Source organism: Wyeomyia smithii, chromosome 2 (genome assembly GCF_029784165.1).
Source record: "Wyeomyia smithii strain HCP4-BCI-WySm-NY-G18 chromosome 2, ASM2978416v1, whole genome shotgun sequence".
Lineage (NCBI taxonomy): Eukaryota > Metazoa > Arthropoda > Insecta > Diptera > Culicidae > Wyeomyia > Wyeomyia smithii.
Genome location: NC_073695.1, coordinates 46,783,787 through 46,803,837, shown reverse-complemented (window position 1 = coordinate 46,803,837; position 20,051 = coordinate 46,783,787). Strand labels below are relative to the sequence as shown.

General features: G+C 39.1%; 2 protein-coding genes across 3 annotated transcripts in view; both read left to right on the top strand.

The window, feature by feature from the left end:
• Nucleotides 1–277: 277 nt before the first annotated feature.
• Nucleotides 278–2,515, top strand: LOC129722683 (zinc finger protein ZFP2-like). 2 transcript variants are annotated; one of them, XM_055676341.1, is made up of 2 exons: nt 278–562; nt 641–2,515. In XM_055676341.1, the coding sequence occupies exons 1-2, from the start codon at nt 428–430 to the stop codon at nt 2,204–2,206; spliced, it is 1,701 nt and encodes a 566-aa protein (XP_055532316.1). In that variant the 5' UTR covers nt 278–427; the 3' UTR covers nt 2,207–2,515. The 2 variants fall into 2 exon arrangements, with proteins under 2 accessions (XP_055532316.1, XP_055532317.1); XM_055676342.1 differs by having other exon boundaries at nt 423–562; nt 648–2,515.
• A 1,931-nt stretch (nt 2,516–4,446) lies between these two features.
• The window catches only part of LOC129726208 (hippocampus abundant transcript 1 protein), a 71,028-nt gene continuing 55,423 nt past the window's right edge, over nt 4,447–20,051 (top strand). The window contains exon 1 of the mRNA XM_055682974.1: nt 4,447–5,155. Within this exon, the coding sequence (XP_055538949.1) occupies nt 5,072–5,155 (84 nt within the window). The 5' untranslated portion in view covers nt 4,447–5,071. The remainder of the gene's footprint in view (nt 5,156–20,051) is intronic.

The following is a 20,051-nucleotide window of genomic DNA, read 5'->3' as shown; positions in this document are numbered from 1 at the left end:
TTTTTCGAATCACGGATAGATTTTTTTAAATTTCGAGTACTTTTTTCCGGTTTTTCGAACAGCTGCAGACATTTTTCAAAAACATCTGGCATCTCTGCAGATAATAGAGGAATAAACTAGAGTGCCTATATATAACTAGAGTGGTGCCGTGTCATCCAAAGTAACGCTGGTAACACTGAACATTCTTTCTCTTTTCCCCACACGTGTTTAATAGGTTGTTTGCTCAATTGGGATGACACTGACAGATATTTTTTATTCCAATTTTGACAGTGTCGCCACTCTATATATTTACAGGCACTCTAGAATAAACAAAAACATTGCATTATGCCAATATCGCGGCTCGTCGAGATAGATTGTTCACGCCTTGAATTAATAAATAATACGATAAAACTTATTATTTATTTAATTCTGATGTTCAGAAGTGAAAATGACCGATTCCACCGCGCCTAAGTTCTGCCGATGCTGTCTAGGCCAGCACACAAACCTGATTAACGTTTTCACTAGGCTAGTAGAGTTTCAAAATAAAATATGCGATTTGCTACTGGAATGCACAGGAATAGAAGTGAGTACATATTCAAATAAACGCTGGCATTGCATTAAAACCATTTTCGACTACTACTAGTAATGTATTTACCTCAAGATTTCAGAAAATGATTACTACTCCAAGGAAATTTGCATAGTGTGTCTAAGCGATTTGTCCAATGCGGAACGATTTCGATTGCGGTGCCTAAAATCGGTAGAAATTTTGATGCATGAGCAATGCGTTGTCGAAGATTTGCAACAAAAAACCACATTTGATACGCCGGTGTCAGAAAGTTTGATACCAACAGAATTAAAAATAAATGCCAGCCATCGCTCCGAATTCGATGAGAAAAGTGAGTTTAAAATCAAACAAGAATCTCCTGCTGTCGATTTGTTGTTCACTTCATCTGTTGCTAAAATAGAAGATGATCCAGAAGATTTGGGAATCGAATACACAATTCGTTCCCAATACTTTCTAGATACAGCCGCCCTTAATGGTCACAGCGAAATGCAGAACGACAAAGTTTCGGCTGTTGAAAGCCCACTTCAATGTAGCGTTTGCAAAGAAGAGTTTGATGATAGTGAAACTCTTCATCGTCACATTCGATTACATTTTCAGGATGATAAACACAAAAAGCGGCTGAATAAATGTCCTACTTGTGATAAGATTTTCAGCGGCCGTTACCATCTGGAGAGACATATGATTACTCATAACGTAACCTACAGTGAGCGGCCTCATAAATGTAATGTATGCGAGAAACGATTTAATTTAAAGCGAACCCTCCAAATACACCAGCGAACACACAGCGGTGAAAAGCCATATAATTGTGACATTTGTGGGCGCACATTCAGAACCACGAGTGTTCTTGTGAAACATAGGCGCACACACACTGGAGAAAGGCCGTATGTGTGCGACGTTTGTGAAAAATCTTTCATCAGTGGTAACGAGTTGAAGAATCACAAGATTAAGCACACCGGTAACTTACCTTTCAGTTGCAAAATATGCGACAAAAAGTTCATTATATCCAGTGCCCTTCGCCGACACTTAATTCGACATGAAGAAGAAAAGGAAACTAAGTCAAAAATTGGAAAACGCACGTTACAAATCAAACGTACGAAGCGCACGCGCAAATTTGATCGCGTCAAGCACAAGAAAATGGTTCAACCGAAAAAATGCAGTTTTTGTGATAAAACATTCCGCTTCGCTTATGCACTAAAACGACACGAGACCACACATTCCTTTGTTGACACCCAAGAAGGTCCTTTCAGATGCAGTGTATGCGATAAAGAGCTGAGAACCTCCTACTTATACAAGCGTCATATGCGAATACACGATACCGATCAACCGTTCAAGTGTGAAACCTGCGGCCGAACATTTTCTCTGATGAACGTACTGACGAGACACGTCCGGACGCACACTGGCGAGCGACCCCACAAGTGCGACTTTTGCGGTAAAGCTTTCACCACCAGCTGCGCCGTTGTTAGACATAGACGGGTTCACACCGGCGAAAGACCACATCACTGTGGAGTTTGTGGCAAAGGCTATATCACTCTTAGTCAACTCAAGAACCATCAGTACAGCCATTCCGGAGAATGGCCCAGCCAGTGTCCTATTTGCGGGAAGGGGTTTATCAGGGAAACCCTAATGAGCCAACATATGCGAAGCCATGGCGTTTCAACGTAAGATCTGCTTGTCTTGAAGAAGGGGCAGTTAAGCATGCTTGTGTCAGGCATGGCTTAGGGGCCGTTCCTAAACCACGTGGTCATAAAGAGGGGGACGGGGGGGTTAACGAAATGACCACGTGGTCCTTTTTCCTGACTTATAATTTATTGTTGTCACCGAGTCATGAATGAAGCTTTTGCATTTTAGAAATATAGAATGTACTAAAAGTTTAATAATAAAAATGTAAAAATTATGGTGAATTTTTGGCACTTGACAAATAAAAAGACCACGTGGTTCAAGTCGCAAGGGAGGTTGAGGGGCTTGCCAATAAACCCGGGGGGGGGGGTGCAGGGGGTATAAAAAGTGATCAAAAAATGGCCACGTGGTTTAGGAACGGCCCCTTATCGCTGTATTAATTCTATGGCATGCGAAATATGCTATTAACTATTGACTAGTTATCGATTTGTCACTAAACTAGGATAAAATATATAATCTATACGACTTGTTACTAATTTAGACACCTGTGATGAATAAAAAGAGTTGTGAAGCTGAATTATGAACAAAATGTTTATTAAAATACTTGACATACAGGGGTAGACGATTTGATTGAGACAGACAAAATTTTGTCAATTTTTAAATGCCCAGAACTTGAAAAATGAATCATTTTTGATGAAACACGTTTTATTTTACTTGAAAACAATCCTAGTTTCTCAGTATAATTTGTGAACTTGACGTGGCCAACCTACTCCGGAAATGTTCAGGATTCTTGAAGTGTATGCGAAACTGTACATTTTTGCAACGCGGAGAACTAATTTTACATATTATTTAGTTTAGGTTTACATATTATCTATATTTTACCCCTAGCGCCACTCTGTGAATATACTCTGTATTAGCAATACTCAGAGGGAGAGATATGCGGAGAGAATGTTGTGAGTCAAACTAACATGTCAAAATCCGAGCCAAACGAACAAGAAAGGTAACACATTGAAAGGTGTTGCAATAAGATACAATAAAGGATATTTTTATTTTCACACGTTTTCATGTTTTTTGCTGAACAATGAATTGAGAAGGCTCCAAAATTGCTTTATCACAGTGATTTTTAACTGGTGGTTCACAAACCTTTTGTTTGGTGAACAAAATAATGATCAATTTTGGTGAAAGTGTATAAAATAAACAAACATTAAATTTAACACTTTCACGGTATTTGTGATGCGTTTTTTTGTTCCTCAGGGCTTCCACCGTCACCATCAATTAGTTATACGAGTCGAATGAAAAAGTTAGTCAACATTGCGCCTTGGAGAAGAAATCTGGCAGCTCTGACATGTGAAACCTAGTTGCCAAATTGGCGTTTTTATCGCTTATCTCTCTCTCTCTCTCAGAGTATCTCTACTCTGTATAATACTCAACTCATACACTGTTAATAAAAACACGTCAAAATAAAGTGTTTTCACATACATAAGAAATACGTAACACTGGCGTTTTTTCTGGTACAGGTTGTACTATGACTTCGTACCCCATCCTGTCCAACTGCTCGACAAAAAATGAACGAAATGAATTTTCCAGCTAGCTGGCATCCCGCTATGTTTCGAGGGCTAACATTTCAGCGTGTGTGTAAACGAGATAGCATATCACCGCCACTTCTCATTCGCATAACATAGCATCTGTGATTGAGGCCCGCAAAGCGCGGATCCGCTGCGATGTTAGCTCCGGTGAAGCAAAGCAAATAACATAGAGATGCCAGCTAGCTGTAATTTTCCTTTTCTCGGCTTTATCGAGCCCCAAAGAAAATCCCATTCAGTGATTTTATTCAGAGTATGGTACCATTCGAGTACTTTATTTTGTACCAACTTTTTTGTAAGATTTCTTCTTGAGTGTTACGTATGTCTTACGTATGTGGTGATTTGCTGTTGAATTCGCACTACTTGCCTAACATTTCAGAGTTGAATGAAAAACTTTCGAGAAATCAACACTAAATCACTTCAACTTGCAGTGTTATGTGACAAATTGAGTCAAGTGCAAAAACACTTGGAATAATCGTGACATTTTTTATAGTGTAGCGTTTGGCACATTGGTGGCGTCGTCTACGCAGCTGAAATAATGAAAAATAGCTAAACTTGGTCGAAAATAAACATTATTGCAGCGGTATTCAGCCTTCTCATGCAGCGGAGGCAACGTTTGCACCACTACAAGGCAACGCAGCTGTCAAAATTTCATTCAACAAACGAGTCCGCTGTGTTGTTGTGTGGGTGTCAGCTGCTGATGTACTGCCAGTGGTTTTTCCTCCAAGAGCAAAGCGGACCGAGCCGAGGAAGCATTTTTTTGCTCGTGCTTCGTGTAAATTAGAAGGAAATCTCGAGTCATTGGTAGTGATTTTAGATTGCTTTTTACAATTAATGTGTGACAAAGGTTAGCTATCGTACGACTGGAGTGTCGAAAGTTGCAGGTTGTCCATTTAAGAACCGGATATGATGGGTAGCGCGTGTAGTGTTTAATCGGAACGACGGAATGGAGGAAGAAATCGTGGGAAAAAGTTTTTCTGCGGAATCTGTCTGAAGAATAGAGCTGATCTAGCTAAGAAGGAGTGTTGCTACCCTCGACGGCTGTGATCGGCAAGATGAGCCCCGCAGAGTATGTGTCACTGGGTGCTGCAAAAAGTGATATCAAAAGCATAATAATGTGAATGACGAATGATTGATTTTTGCTGGAGAAAAGAATAGACAAAAAGTTGCTATTAAGTTGCTTCTGCTGAGTGTCAACACCAGGTGTGAAAATCCGGAAGCAGAGGAGAGCTTTTTTTTCAATTCTGTGTTGCAATCATTATAATAGTAGAATTGGCTATATTACTTTCACTCCGGGAAGTAATCCTCTGCCGACGGGTTTCCAGGGATGTCCAAGAGATCGCCACTAAAAAAACCAATTATGGTGGTGCGGAGTAAAAAGCCAACGATCATCAAGGATGGCGTAATTACGGTAAGTTTTCCCCGTGTTTGTTTGTTTGGAACGGAAACAGCATCGTCAGTTCTTACTTCGCAGTAGCAGGTGCCACATTGTTTACGGTGGTTTTCGGTAGGCCTCCGCATGACTGTGGATATGCCTACAGCCATATTTTGTGCAAGCGGAGCAGAATGCGTCATAAAGTGAGGCGCCTATGCATGAAACAAAGCGGCTACCAAATACCTTGACACATCGGTAGCAGTGGGCTAACATAAGAGGCATATGCAGCTAAAATTAACTACTAAAAATTAGCATAGGTTCACTGTACCCGTGAAAGAGGATATGTAAACAAATCGATAAAAATTCTTTTATGCTTGTCTAGCAAAAAAACTTTTTTTTTTGTTCACGCAAAAAAAACTCATTTGTTTTTTCTCTCAACACTTGACCTTTTTTTAATTGACGCTAAAATTAAACGCAACCTACAATATAAACATATGTCACCAACCATTACTAAATCTATCACTCAGCCCACAGTCATGCCGTGAAATACATACGCGAGACACTTGAGCTCCAATTGGGTATCATCAAAAAGGGGCTTTCTTATCGGGCGGAATTTTGTATTGTGTGTTTTGACGACAATGACATCTGTTTCTGTGCTGCAAAGCTGCTCGAACTGTATCAATTAACTAATGCAAAAAGTACTACTAGGAACTAGTAGAACTTATTGATCTAGCTGTTACTAGAGTTGACACAAAATTGTGAAGTTTTACAGATCTGAAAATATATCATTTTTGCTCGGCATATTGCCCTCACAAGACAGACGAACCTTCTCTGAACTTTCTATGAACTACCCGACAAGACGATTAACAGTTAACACAACACAAAAGTTGATTATGCGTCTCGAGTTCGCAAAGTACCTCCGTGGACAGCTTTGCATGTGTTAAAGGCGCTATGAAGTTCAAGGTAACATTGAGCTTTTTCATACTAAGGAAACTAGTTTTTTTTTTGCGCTCACTAGAGGGGTGAATGCAGCTTTTATAACGCACAGTGAGTTGTTTTGCCTTTCAAAGCACCTGACTGAGATCACTCCAATTTTTTGAGATAGCAAATTAATTGATTCCGCAGTGATGATGGGACAAACATATGTCGCAGTGATGATGGGAGTGGATGTCAAATTGGCCAACTAGCCCCTCAGCTGGGGTAAGTTGGTCAGGGTGTGGGGTAAATTGACCGTTCATATTTCGGAAGGACAATTCAGTTTTTATTCCTCACTGCATTAGCGGCAGCCTGTAGCATCTCAGCGGAGGTCAAACCGCATCCGGTTTTTTGTTTATACGTTCGCTTTCCGAAATCCCAAACCATGAGAGAAGTAACTCAAAATTACATGAAAAAAATCGTGTTACTCTTTCATACCTGACAAGAAGTATATGTTGAAATTTCCCTAATAGTTTGGTTGGGAACTAAATCAAAAACAATAGGGGTTAAATTGAGAACAGGGGCCAAATTCTAGATTCGCATCTGCAATCACAAGCACAAAACTATAGCTACATTAAATTTTTTTTCGTTGAAAGCTTGCTTACGCCGAAATTTTCATCAGATAGAAAGCATTTGTCGATGCATTAGTGTACGTTATAGTTATTTTAGATCAATGACTAAGCATTTATATTGCACAAAAAAATATTCATCAAAATGACGATGAAATGGAGATAACTTTTACCAAACAGTTTATCGCTTCAAATAATTGGTTTTGCTAAACAAATCAAACGCTGTTTTCGCTTGGATTAAGTTTGCGTCACGAAATGCACTGTTCCTGAAATTGCATTCACTTGGTTACTTGCATTCATTTATGATGTGCATGTGACCAACCAGCCCCGCTAGTATGTGACCAACTAGCCCCTCATGTATTAAATATGTAAATTACTCGAAATATATGAAAATAAAATTTTGGCGAAAGTTTGCTTTACACAAGTTAAAACTAACGAAAATGACTTTCATAATACGTTGAGCCATGTTCATTTCAATTTGGCTAGCTTTGTTTAGACAAAAAATTTCAACATGAAAACCGAGTACAATTGATGGCCAATTTGGCAGCAACCTGTATTTATTATACGTTCTAATTAAAACTGTACTTCATTTTGTCATTTAGTTTCTCTGGTTATCTACTACGTATCACCCATATAATACGATTTTTTAGATACGTAGATTCGAAGATATTCTCATTGACCAACTTGCCCCGTAACCAACTAGCCCCGCTCTACCCTAAGTAGAAAGTAAGTTAGAGAAAGTGAAACTCGTTGAATTCGAACGCAACTATTCCTAGCTATGATTTTTTTTGCCAAATGTAATGGAACAAGTTTGTGAAAAATTTTATTTATCGATCAGGACATTGATGTTCGAAATCCTTTTCGTGCCAGGAAGGTTATATGCTTTTGAAAATGGTACCCTCATGTTACATTTTGCACAGCATGCCAATCTACTAAATTAAGTCTTCAAAAAATGGCCTGAAAGATTGCTCCATCCATATGAAGTGTACGGAAACCCTCCAAGTGCCACATATGGCCCTGAACAACATTTGTGAACAGCTGGGCTAAACCAGCAATTGCCGTCACGTGATTAACTATAATCAATTCTGTCTGTCAAACGTCGTCGTCGACGTCGTCATCGTCGTCTCTACTGCAAAGCATGCATCGCACAATGCGGTGGATTTATTTAGTACGATGTACGACCAGTGAAATTGAATGGCTTTGCATGATGTACACAAACATTTATAATATCTATCATTGTGTTACCGTGTGCGTGCCGGTGGCCGTAGTTCATCAGCCGTGGTTGAATTGTTATCTTCCATCGTGAACCTCGTTTGTCGTTGGAGTTCCATTCCGCTCCATTTAATTTGAATGTTTGAAAAGTCTTTCTTGAAGTTACCTTAGCGAGCGATAGATTAATCTACGACTTGCATGACTTGCTTGACAAAATTTATTACTCATTCATGTAGCCCAAATACGGCAGCGCTCTAGTTGTTATCAATTCGGTTTATTCGCGTTGAAAGAGATTTCGAAGGCTGTTCGCACCTACGTGAACTCTCGTATGTAATTGTCAAAATGTGCGTGATGACAAAAGCAAAAATATTTCCTTCTTTTTTTTCGCACGCAGAAACCAAACAAATATCAGCAACACCGTCAACGCCAATGTTTCACCGGGCGATAATTATGATTCACGGTATGCCGGGTAACCACAGTCGATTTGTCGTTCTGTCACGGAGTGTTGGATTGTGACTAGTTGGAGTGGGGCTGCTCGAGATTGCCTACATGTGAGGCACTGTTTACACGTCGTTCCTCATTAGCACACACATCTAATGTGGGAATTGAGGCACCTGATGACCCTACCAGAGTGCCCGATTCCGCTGTGTACCGGTCACATGCTCGTTATCAATCCAGTAATTGCTGCTATTTTGCCGTTCCTAACTTGATTGAGCAATCAATTGCTTTCGATTGGAGTGTTTTTCGTTACAATTCCAGAAATAGTGTTTCAGTCCAATCTACTGGGTATGGACACCGTTGGTGACAATGTTGCATTAGTTCATTGTTTTGGTTCGGGGTATGGGTGTAAATTACGACATCAGTTTCAATGTTTGCCATTTATTCTAAACATTCGATTTGACCTAATTCGGAACGAATGGATTAAAAATAAACTAGATTGAAAGGCTTGTCATAAACATTTCGGTTGTTGTGTAACACGGAAAGGTTCGATCTACCGTACCTGCGCTCTGACGCAAAGCATCACTGCTGTTGTGTGACCGGCCGGTATTCGGAAGTCGAATTTGTTGGCTTGCTAGTGTAAAATAAATTCACCACAAAATATTACTCTGCAGCCTAAAAAATACCATTGCAAGGGTCATGTAATAACGGTGCATTGCTAGAGACAGCAGTCAGTTTCGACACTAGAAGTTGAGCAATTCCATGCGATATGAAGGTAATTTCTTGTCATTTCCGATTCTGATTAAACTTTGCACAGTTGTTTGTTCCTTCAACAGGGACTGTAACCTGTACACTGAAACTAATAAACGAAATATAAAATGTTGGAAAAAATGGTGTCGTGACAAAGTTGTAGATATTAAAATAGTAGTTCTACAGAAAAAAAACCAATACTGTCATCAAATTGTTTGCTTTAATAGAAAAAATAATTCAAATTAATTATAAAAAATGTACTTTTATTCATTGTAACAATTTTTAATATCTTCCGTCAAAATTTGGTGATGATGGTTCTCAAGCCAAATGATCTATCGTTTTATAACCGGTGTCACCGATTTGAATAAATTTTTTGAATTTGAATAAAATTAATGAATAAATTGAATTAAAAATCATAAAGCTTTTAGTAATCTACTACGCTTTTTTGTAAGTGATTCGTGATACTTAGCAACCATTATAGATTCATAGAAATTTATGAATAATATTGCACAATTTTCTCTTTGTAAGCAAAGAAATTGCGTCAAAAATTCAAAGGTTATCTCCGCGAACGTGATGAATCATTTACATAATCTTTTTGCTGTCAAAAGTGAATTGTGTACATTTCTATACAGCAATTCCAAACAAAAACGACCTATTCGATATTTTGCTCAAAAACGCTTGAGTTGTGCTTTATTGAAAGAATTTTATCCATTTTTTTGGCCCTTAGGGTGATACATTTTAGCATGGGGTTGCCCTAGAAATCGACTGTTAAAAATTTTCAGTTTGTTTGTAACTTCTGAGCCGTTTCATCGATTTTGAATTTTTGTTTTGTTTTTTTTTCGGATGTAAAAAGGCCACTTCAATCGCTTTGTGCCGCTCGATTTGAAGTCCGACTGAGCAGAAATTTTGCGCTGGGTGTTTTTTCGAGCAGGTAAACCTTTGTGAAGTTTTTTTTCTAATTTTCTGGTCACTTTTTTCCACACAATGGATTGGCACCCGATAGTGCATTGCAGTAGATTTTTTCAATAGAGACGCATGATTTTTTATGGTAGAAACAGAGAATAAAAAGTTCTATCTCCAGAATAAAAAAAATATGTTTTCGGGATAATTTGACACTCTATGTTAAATTTCCTGAGGAATGAAAATAATATCAAATATGGTCTCCAAACATCAACCCAAAACGGTTTGTATCATAACTTCAGCATGATTATTGTTTTTCAATGTGCAGTTTGATATTTTTTCTTAAAATTAATTACCTTATATTAATGCCACAAGTTCGAAAAAGCGCCAAAAAAATATGCTATGACACACATAAGTACTTACTACGGGAGTCACTTCGTGGTGAAATAAATTTCACTCTCACGCTCACTCTGACGTGAAAATGAGAATAGGACAAGTGAAAATTTTTAAGTCATAGAAAGTCGATTGAGCTGAAATTGTGTTTGATGAAATTTTTGAAAAGACGAAACTTTTGTGCCCTACCGCGCCCTACCCTACTAGATCACAAATCAATTGTTTTTAAAACCTTCTCCATCTTCTTGAAATCATTCCACCGTTCAAAATGGTCGTGGAATAATTCCATGCGAAACGCGCTTTTTTCGATTTCACTTCAGTGATATGACACTCATAATAACCCAGATTTCACGGCAGATGCCACTTTGTGACCTTTATCAGACTTACGTGAGTCCCGTGATAGAGTTATATTGACTTCACTCTGATTTCACCGTGAAGTGACTCCCGTAATAAGCACCATAAACTATTTCTCAAACAACGGATTTAGTTTAATTCCGAGAGAACACTAGAGCAAAATCGCGCCAATGATCTGGAAATACGCGAAAATTTAATCGACCATTTTTGGTGAAACTTTGCACAGGTATTTGACTTAGCAAACTGAGCATTTTTCACAGATGAAGAGATTTTTTTACTCCCATGAGTTATATTCTAAAAGGGCGTATGTCTTTTGGCATAGGTTTTATTCGAAACATTGTAGCCCAGAAACCGTTGGTTGTATAGAAAAACTGTCTGAGAATGAGTTGTAGGGAATTAAAAAGGCATCATAAAAAATATACGCTGTACAAAAAAATTTTTTTTGATCAAAAAAAAAATTAAAAATAAACATTAAATTTCAATTAAAAAAAAAGAGTTGAATTTTTTTTAAAGAAACTCGGCTTTAATACGCAACTTTAGAAAAAAGTCCAGGATGGAGAAATGAAAAATAATTTTTTTATGGTAGATTAATTTTTTTAGAAAAATTCTAATTCGAACATTTTTCAAAATAGCCGCCATTTTAAAATTCAAAATGGTGTCTGTGGTAGATTTTAGCTCCTGTGTATCGTTCTGGTTCTATAGATACTCATATTTGATGGAAATCGGCCATTTTTGGTTGTTTTCCAGAAACCGAAAGTTGCCATCTTGGACTTCAAAATGGCATGTGAAATCTATTTTTGACCTCTGGGCGTCATTCTGGTTCCGTAAACATTCATATTGAATGGTATTTTCTTATTTTCGGCTGTTTGTCAAACACCGGAAGTCGCCATTTCTGAATTCAAAATGGTGTCTGTGACCGATTTTTAGCTTCTGTGCATCATTCTGGTTCCGGAGATACTGATATTGGATGGAAAACGACCATTTTTGGCTGTTTTCCAGAAACCGGAAGTTGCCAGCTTACAATTCAAGTGTTGTCTGAGGTCGATTTGTGGCTTCAGTGCATCATTACGATTCCGAATGGATGATTGGTGGTGATTGGTTACTTTCCACTGTTTTTCAGAAACCGGAAGTCGCCATCGTAGATTTCAAAATGGCATTTGGCGACAATTTCTGGCGTCTGAGCGTCATTCTGGTTAAAGAAACACACATATTGGGTAGTATTTGGTCATTTTCGGCTGTTTTCCAGTAAGCGAAAGTCGCCATCTTTGAATTCGAAGTGGTGTCTGCGGTCGATTGTAGCTCCTGTGTATCATTCTAGGTCCGGATATAATCATATTGGGTGTAAATCGGCCATTTTCGGCTGTTTTCTAGAAACCGGAAGTTGCTATCTTACAGTTCAAAATGGTGTCTGAGGTCCATTTATGGCTTCAGTGCATCATTCTGGTTCTGGAAACACCCATATTGGGTGGAGTTGAATCACTTTCTGCTGTTTTTCAGAAACCGGAAGTCGCCATCTTTGATTTCAAAATGTCATTTGGAGATATTTTCTGGCCTCTGGGCGTCATTCTGGTTCCGGAAACAGCCATATTAGAAACCGAAAGTTTTTCTATTAAATTAAAAACTGGAGTCGAGTTTTGAATCCTGTGCATCGACCATTTCAGGCTGTTTTCTGGAAAACCTAGTTGAAATATCTGTTCAATTTGTATGGGAGCCCTTCTTCCCCTTCCAGAGTACGGAGGAGTGCCAAACCACCAAATTTGTGTGATTTGTGTGATTTTGTGTGATTTGTATACGAGCCCTCCCATCCAGAAGAGGGAGGGATGTTGAACCACCATGAAGATATTTTTTGTTCCCAAAAACCTCCACATGCCAAACTTGGTTCCATTTACTTTATTAGTTCTTGAGTTGTAGAGAAATTTGAGTTTCATTTATATGAGCCCTCTCGTCCAGAAGGGAGAGGGGTGACGAATCGCCATAAAATTTCTTGCTCTCAAAAATCTCAATAGGCAATATACCAAATTTGGTTCCATTTACTTGATTATTTCGTGAGATGTGCAGGAATTTGTTCTTCTTTTGTAGGAAACCCCTCCCTTCCAGAAGAGGGAGGGATGTCAAACTATTATCAACATATTTGTTACTCCTGAAAACATTCACCAGCCTAATTTGGTTCAATTTACATGGTTCGTTCTCGAGATATGTAGAAATTTGTGTTTTATTTGTATGAAACATCTCCCTTCCAGAGGAAGAAGGGGTGTCGAAACATTATGGGCATATTTTTTATCTCTAAAAATCTAAAAACATTCACTTGCCAAATTTGGTTGCATTCAGTTGGTTAGTTCTCGAGATGTGCAGAAATTTGTGTTTCATTTGTGTGGGACGCCTCTCTTCCAGAACAGGGAGGGGTCTCGAACTATCGTAGTCGCCTTTCTCGGCCCCTAAAACCCCTATACACAAAATTTTACGCCGATCGGTTCAGCAGTTTCCAAGCCTATATGGATCAGACAGACAGAGCTGCATTTTTATATGTTAAGATGATGACGTCTGGGGCCTCTTGATATCATCCCGATTCCGGAATTAGTCATATTGGGCGGTGCTCGATCATTTTATACACCGGAAGTTGAATTCATAAATTGCGTCTGGAGTTGATTTCCGGTTTCTTTTGTGGTGTATTTGGCCATTTTTGGTTATTTTCCGAAGTGCGAAAGTCATCTTGAATTTCAAAACGGTGTCTAAAGTTGAATTCTGGACTTCGCGCATTATCTTAATTCGCTTAATACCCTTATTAGATGGTTTTTAGCTCTAATAAGTCAAGTTCTGTGTTCAAAATAAGGCTATACATTCTTCAATAGTACAATAGTGAGCATCATAAATTTACAATTTTTTGCATTTCGGTGGACAGGCAGCTTATTTTCTAACTTTTCTAACTGTAGTTAATTCTCTAATGCAGGAAATAGGTTGAAACTGTCTGCGTCATAAGCAGTTAAAATTAGACAATTTTCGTGACGCTCTCGATGTTTCGATTTTTGTTCTACACCCTGTCTCAGAATGTTGAACGAATCGTGAAATAATGTTAATGTGCAAAAAATAGCAGAAGAAAACGGGACACCAAACGACAATATTCACAATAAAACATACTAATCAAAAGATACTGATTTTACAACACTAGGTAATGTTTACGTGTCCTAAAATGCAACTTTTGCAAGATTCACATACCTGTCAAAGTTAACCCTTGCATGCCCGGTGCAATTTTACATATTTTCGAAAAATTCTTCTAACTCAGTCAAAACTCAATCAAATTTGATCAAACAAGATTCCAAATAACAAAAAAGTATGGAATTTACTTGAAGTAATTAATTAGTAAAGGGTTAATTGCGTTAAATTTGGAGAAGTGAGTAAAGTTTCATAAAAGCTTAAAAAATATAATTTTCAACATTTCCATACCATCAAAGTAATACTAATGAATTCGCAGGAAACCACAAAGATTTTAATTTCCGAGCTAGTTTTTGAGCTTTTGCAACAAACCAAAGAAAAATCAATCTAACGATGATCAAATAAGAGCAAATTTAGCAAACTGCAGTTCGCGAACCAAAATGAATAAATTTTAAACCGAAATACCGTTATTTTCGTTTCCAAATTAGCTGTGATTGATATTTTCCAATTCAGAAATCATCATTTATCATGGACATATCTAAAAAAGGCTCATATCCAATAGAATGTATGCATTTCAAGGGTGATCAAATTCACCCCGATTTATCTTATAGTACCCTATAGAATTCTCGAATTTATTTCATGAAGTAGACGACGGAAATTTAACCAATAGCCATAGAAGTTTCCTAGAACACATACCAGTACTTGGTTTAAATATATACTATTTCGAGAAAAATGTACATGGCGCTAATTGATTGGAAAATATTATAAAAATTGATCAATATCACCCCGTTCCATGGTACATCTACTGGAAATCGGCAATCAAATTGATTCAAATCGATTTGCGAAGTAGCGTGGAATGGGTCTTACTAGTCTATCTTTGTAGTCGGTAATGCATGGTTCGCCTGACCGGAGCTCATCCGAGGTTTAGCTAATCATGCATCAATCTTGACGGATGCCAAAAATATGTGCCTCCGGTACATGCAATTTCGTTTGCACTAATTGTATATGTTATTCAGCATGTCTTAGTGAATGATTACCGTCAGTTTGTAGCATCGGTGTTAATAAATTTCCGACTACCGGCTTCGTCAGTATATGTTAATTAATTGAAACACTTCGTGCTTGCCATTATATAAATTTTATTATCTCTACCGTGTCAAACAGCTGCGAAAATTTTGCTAATTGAAACATCGACTAACACTTATCGGTGTTTATTATCCCAGGCTTACTCACTTTTGTGGCGTGAATTGTTTTCAAATATTTCAGCATTAAATCAAACTCAACTTCTTGCATGAAGTGTAAAAATGCAAATCAGGACCAGAAAATCACGTGTCACACGTTTTTCATTGCTTGTTTTTTAGCATACGGAAGATGTTGCGGAAGATGTACTTACACGAGCAGAATTTCAATAAGCTTTCTTAGCTGTTCAATATTCTAGCGGCACAGTTTCAAAGAAAGTAATAAAAATCGTCTGAGTTGCGATTGTTTGATACTCAGAATGGTACAAATCGATGTTCCGATTAGTCTCGCCTTCCTACGGTTGGTGTCATTTATTAAGGAAATTCCAGCTGTTTGCTGGCTCAATTATTTGCCACTTCCCACACGCGCAATTATTCTGTTTGAATTTCCATACCCCTGCGAGCTGCTTGTTTAAGTAGGTCAGGTCAATTGCACGATCATTGGGCAGTTTGTTTTGTACAGCTTGATAACATTTTTTTTTTGTAGAGTCAATTTAGAAGGCACTGATCCGCTATCAACCGGCAATGAAATTTAGCGAAGTGTCGTGAACTGTTCAGGAATGTGAGCAACCTTAGAATGACTTTCTTCTAGTTTACAGTAAGATTCTGTAAATCATGTTTGAAATGTATTATGGCAAGAAATGCCCTTAGATTTAAGGTTCTTTAAACAAGGAAGCAGTGTTGGTACATTAAAACTCAAAATGTAATGGATTTAATGCTATTAAAACTCAAAATAGAATTTAGTTTTGAAATTTTCAAAAGTCAGTTTTTAGTGTACTAATTACTAGGTTTATGTTTATTAGAAATACAAATGGTTTCCGTCAATTTGTTGGTGATTAAAAAACCGCCGCATCGTTAAATTTTGAATACTAAATGACCGAACCGTTTCTATGCAGTTATAAACCAAAAAAAAAGACATATTTGATGATACACAACACATTTCAAGGTCTTTCACTACGGCTAGGCGGTTCAAACCGAACAAATCTCAGCGGAACAAGCCAACACTGCTGCTCCGGTAGTGATGGAATGCTAATAACCAGAAAGCACGTCACCGTTGATTGTTTCGTATGCATTTATCTCCTGTTTTAGTGTTTTTTTTTTGTGTTATGTGGTGCCTCACGAGAAACCGCTGCACAGTGGGGAATCGCTGAACGTCGAAATCTTGAATTCAAATTTCCCAATAAATTATTAGTTTCATAATTTTATTTTATCGAAGTGTCGTTTTTTAAGTTCTTCAAAACAAAATTCTCGATTTCATCTGTTGTTAGCTATCATTTCATCTTGAAGTTCCTAGTAGTTTTTCAAATAAGGCGGACTTGCTATGTGCGGCAGTAAATTCGATGGAACTCCGAGTGTTTGAGATAGGGATGGGCGGTACTTGTATCGATACTAGCGGTATCGATACATGGAGGCGAAGCATCGAGTATTTCGGCATCGATACTCGTTGCTAGCGATGAGTAGCGGTATCGATACTTTGCCAACGATACTTTGAAACGATACCGATACCACCAATGCCTTTTATTGGGGATAGGCGATACCAGTATCGATACCGACGGTATCGATACTTCGGCCAAAAGCATCGAGTATTTTGGCATCGATACTTTCTATGCCGATACCATGATACTTGGTATCGTTTTGTGCAAAAGTATTCGAGTACTCAGGTATCGATACTTCAGACAGTATCGCCCATCCCTAGTTTGAGAGTTCAACTCGAATCTCGATGGCATCTAAGAAGAAGTTGTCTGCATTGGCGTCGGGTCCACCTGTGCAACATGTGCACTGCCTAGGTAGCATATTCCCTAAAATTCGAGCATATGCAATTATTGAAATATTATACCCTATAAAAACAAGTAAACATACTTGCGAAACCCTTCTGTAAGCACGCCCGTCGACTTCGGCAAACCCCAAATCATCGAACATCTTTATCGATACGCATGACGTCTGTCATACATGCCAAACAGCCTGCATTACCATCGGAATCTGTCATCGCTTCTGACTTGCGAAAATTAAAGGAAAAGGAGAAGTCTAACATGCAGTCTACCCACTCAATACTTATCATTAAATTAGTGCATAACTTAAATTTATTACTTAAAATTATCGATTGTTTAAATCTTAACCTAGCTAATTGATAATATTTAACCCACCTATTTGATCTGCATCAACGCTAAAATCAGCATACGGTGAGTCCAATCCTAATTAATTAATTCTACAAACACGTGCAATAATGAGTAGCTACATCTACGACTAGTTGAGGCTTAAAATTATTGGCAAATACTTACCAAAGGGTAAGGAATATGAAAAGTTTCTAATTGAATTTCTACTACAAAATTAAAATCTATCTAACCCTAGAGTCTTAATCGAGAGGGTTGAAAGCAGATCGTAAGCAAACAAATCTGTTGAAGAATAGCGAAATTACTAAAAGTAAGATACTTAAACAATTCCCCAACTATTTCTATTCAATAAATGATATCCGTAGGATTTTGAAACATCCCCTGTTACCAGCAGGCAGTTAATAAATCTGGTTAATTTCTGGCGACACCCGCGACTATTTTTTTAACATTTTACAAAATCTTTTATCCGGATTGAGAGATGCCAAAGGATTCCAAAACTGGTAAGAAGACGAGTACAAGCACTAGCTGTTCGTCAAACATCGCCGCTGATTCCCCTCCTAATGCCCAAATAGATACAAATAACATGCCTGTCGAAAATAAAAAACTCGGTGAGCCTAACAGTGGCACAAGCGGAAGACGGAATCCGCCGCGGAACGGTCGCACGAATCGGGAATCGAACTGTCAGTTGTGTGCTGAGCTGGATAACGAAAATATGTTTCAGTGTGATAATTGCGACTTGTGGTACCACTTCGAGTGCGTAAACGTGACTGATGAAATTCAGAATGCAGATTGGAGTTGCTCCAAGTGTGTGACTGCTGAAAAAAAACAGCGAACGACTCTCGGCGCAGAATGTGAAGATCTGCAACCCTCACGTTCAGCCCCGTCTCAGCGTACTGGAAGTAGCGGTAGAACAGGGCAAAGTGAAGCTAGGAGAAGACTAAAGTTGCAACTGATGATGATCGAGGAGCAAAAAAAGCTCGAACAGAAGTTTTTAGAGAGAAAATTCAAAGCTCTTCTCGAGTATGAAAATGATACTTCAACCGTGATAAGCGATTCCGATGCTAGTAAAGTATCAAAAATTGAGCAATGGATAGCTGACACAGAGCGTTGTGGAGAAGAGGTAAATTCCGGTTTAGAGCCTGAAGAGCCGGAACGACCAGTACCAAGTAACTTACCGCGACTTGCAGAGCACCCCGCTCCAAATCCCGGCCCCGAAACTAATGGGTCTCATCCTGTAAAACATCCGGTCGCTAATAATCATCCATCGCTTAATGATCCGCACATGTTCGCTCCAGGGCAACGATCAACACCGATTCGTACAAATCATCACGCTCCAGTGATTCCTTCTGCTCCGCATATCGGAGATGAAACTATTTGCATACTGAACAGAAGTCAGCTCGCCGCACGACAAGCGGTTTCCAGGGACCTTCCGGACTTCAGTGGAAATCCAGAGGACTGGCCACTCTTTTTTTCGGTGTTTAATAACTCTACTCAAATGTGCGGATTTTCGAATGAAGAAAACATGCTGCGGCTTCGGAAATGTCTTAAGGGAAGAGCGTTGGAAGCGGTTAAATGCCGCCTGCTACATCCGTCGAACGTCGCGGGCGTTATGTCTTCGTTAAAAATGTTGTATGGTAGACCGGAGGCAATCGTTCAAGCAATCGTGAAAAAGTTCGCGCCTTACCGTCGCCGAACCTTGACAGGTTAGAGACGGTAGTCAACTTTGCCCTCACTGTGGAGAACCTCGTCGCAACAATTCAAGTGTGTGAGGAGCATGATTTCGTTTACAATGCTTCGCTACGATACGAACTAGTCGACCGGCTACCCTCAGCATTAAAGCTAGATTGGGCTTAGCATTCCAGAGATAAACCCAACCCAAACTTGCTAGACTTTACTGTCGTTCCAAGCATAGTTGTCCCATGTTCTACACAAACCTTATGTACGCTGGGACAACTATGCTTGGAACGGCAGTTTAGCTCATGGCTGTACTCAACAGCAGAAGATGCGAGCGCAGTAATGCCGTCGGGAAGCGGTGAGTCAAGACAACGTTCCTTCAAAAAGGATGGAATTTTGAACATGCACTCTGAAATCGAGTCGAGCAGTAGCAAACCCTATACGGCGCCAATGCAGACAAAGCAAACCGCTTACAACGAGTGCGAAAAGCACTGTCCCATATGTAAGCAAGCTTGTGCCAGCGTCCCGAAATGTAAACGCTTTGCAGAGCTGAGTACCGAATCGATGTGGGCTGCCGTGCGAGAATGCAAGCTGTGCCGAAAATGCCTACGGAGACACAACGGGTCCTGCAGACAACAAAAGCCGTGCGGTACAAACGGGTGCACCTTCCTTCATCATCCTCTTCTTCACTCCGAAAAACAACAAACTAATAGTTCCCCGACAGTGACGTCCACAAGTTCTACACCACCGACAAACCCGCAGTTAAGTTGTAACATTCACCAGGGTGAATCGCAATTCCTGTTTCGGATACTTCCGGTCATCCTTTATGGACCTTTGAAAACTATTGAATCTTACGCGTTTATTGACGACGGATCTGACATTTCGTTAATGGAACAAGACCTAGCACAAGAGCTAGGTGTCATAGGGCCAATGAAATCGCTATGTCTCGGCTGGACAGGAGGAGCACACCGAATGGAAACCTCCTCAGAGTGCGTAAACCTACATATCTCCAGTTGCGGCGAACAACGAAAGAAGTATAAGTTGTCCTTAGTACACACCGTAGAAAGCCTTAAAATTCGGCTGCAAACACTTCGGTACGCCGATATTCAAGCAAAGTATCCATACCTTGCTGGTCTACCCATTACATCGTACGAGAAAGCCTATCCTCGGA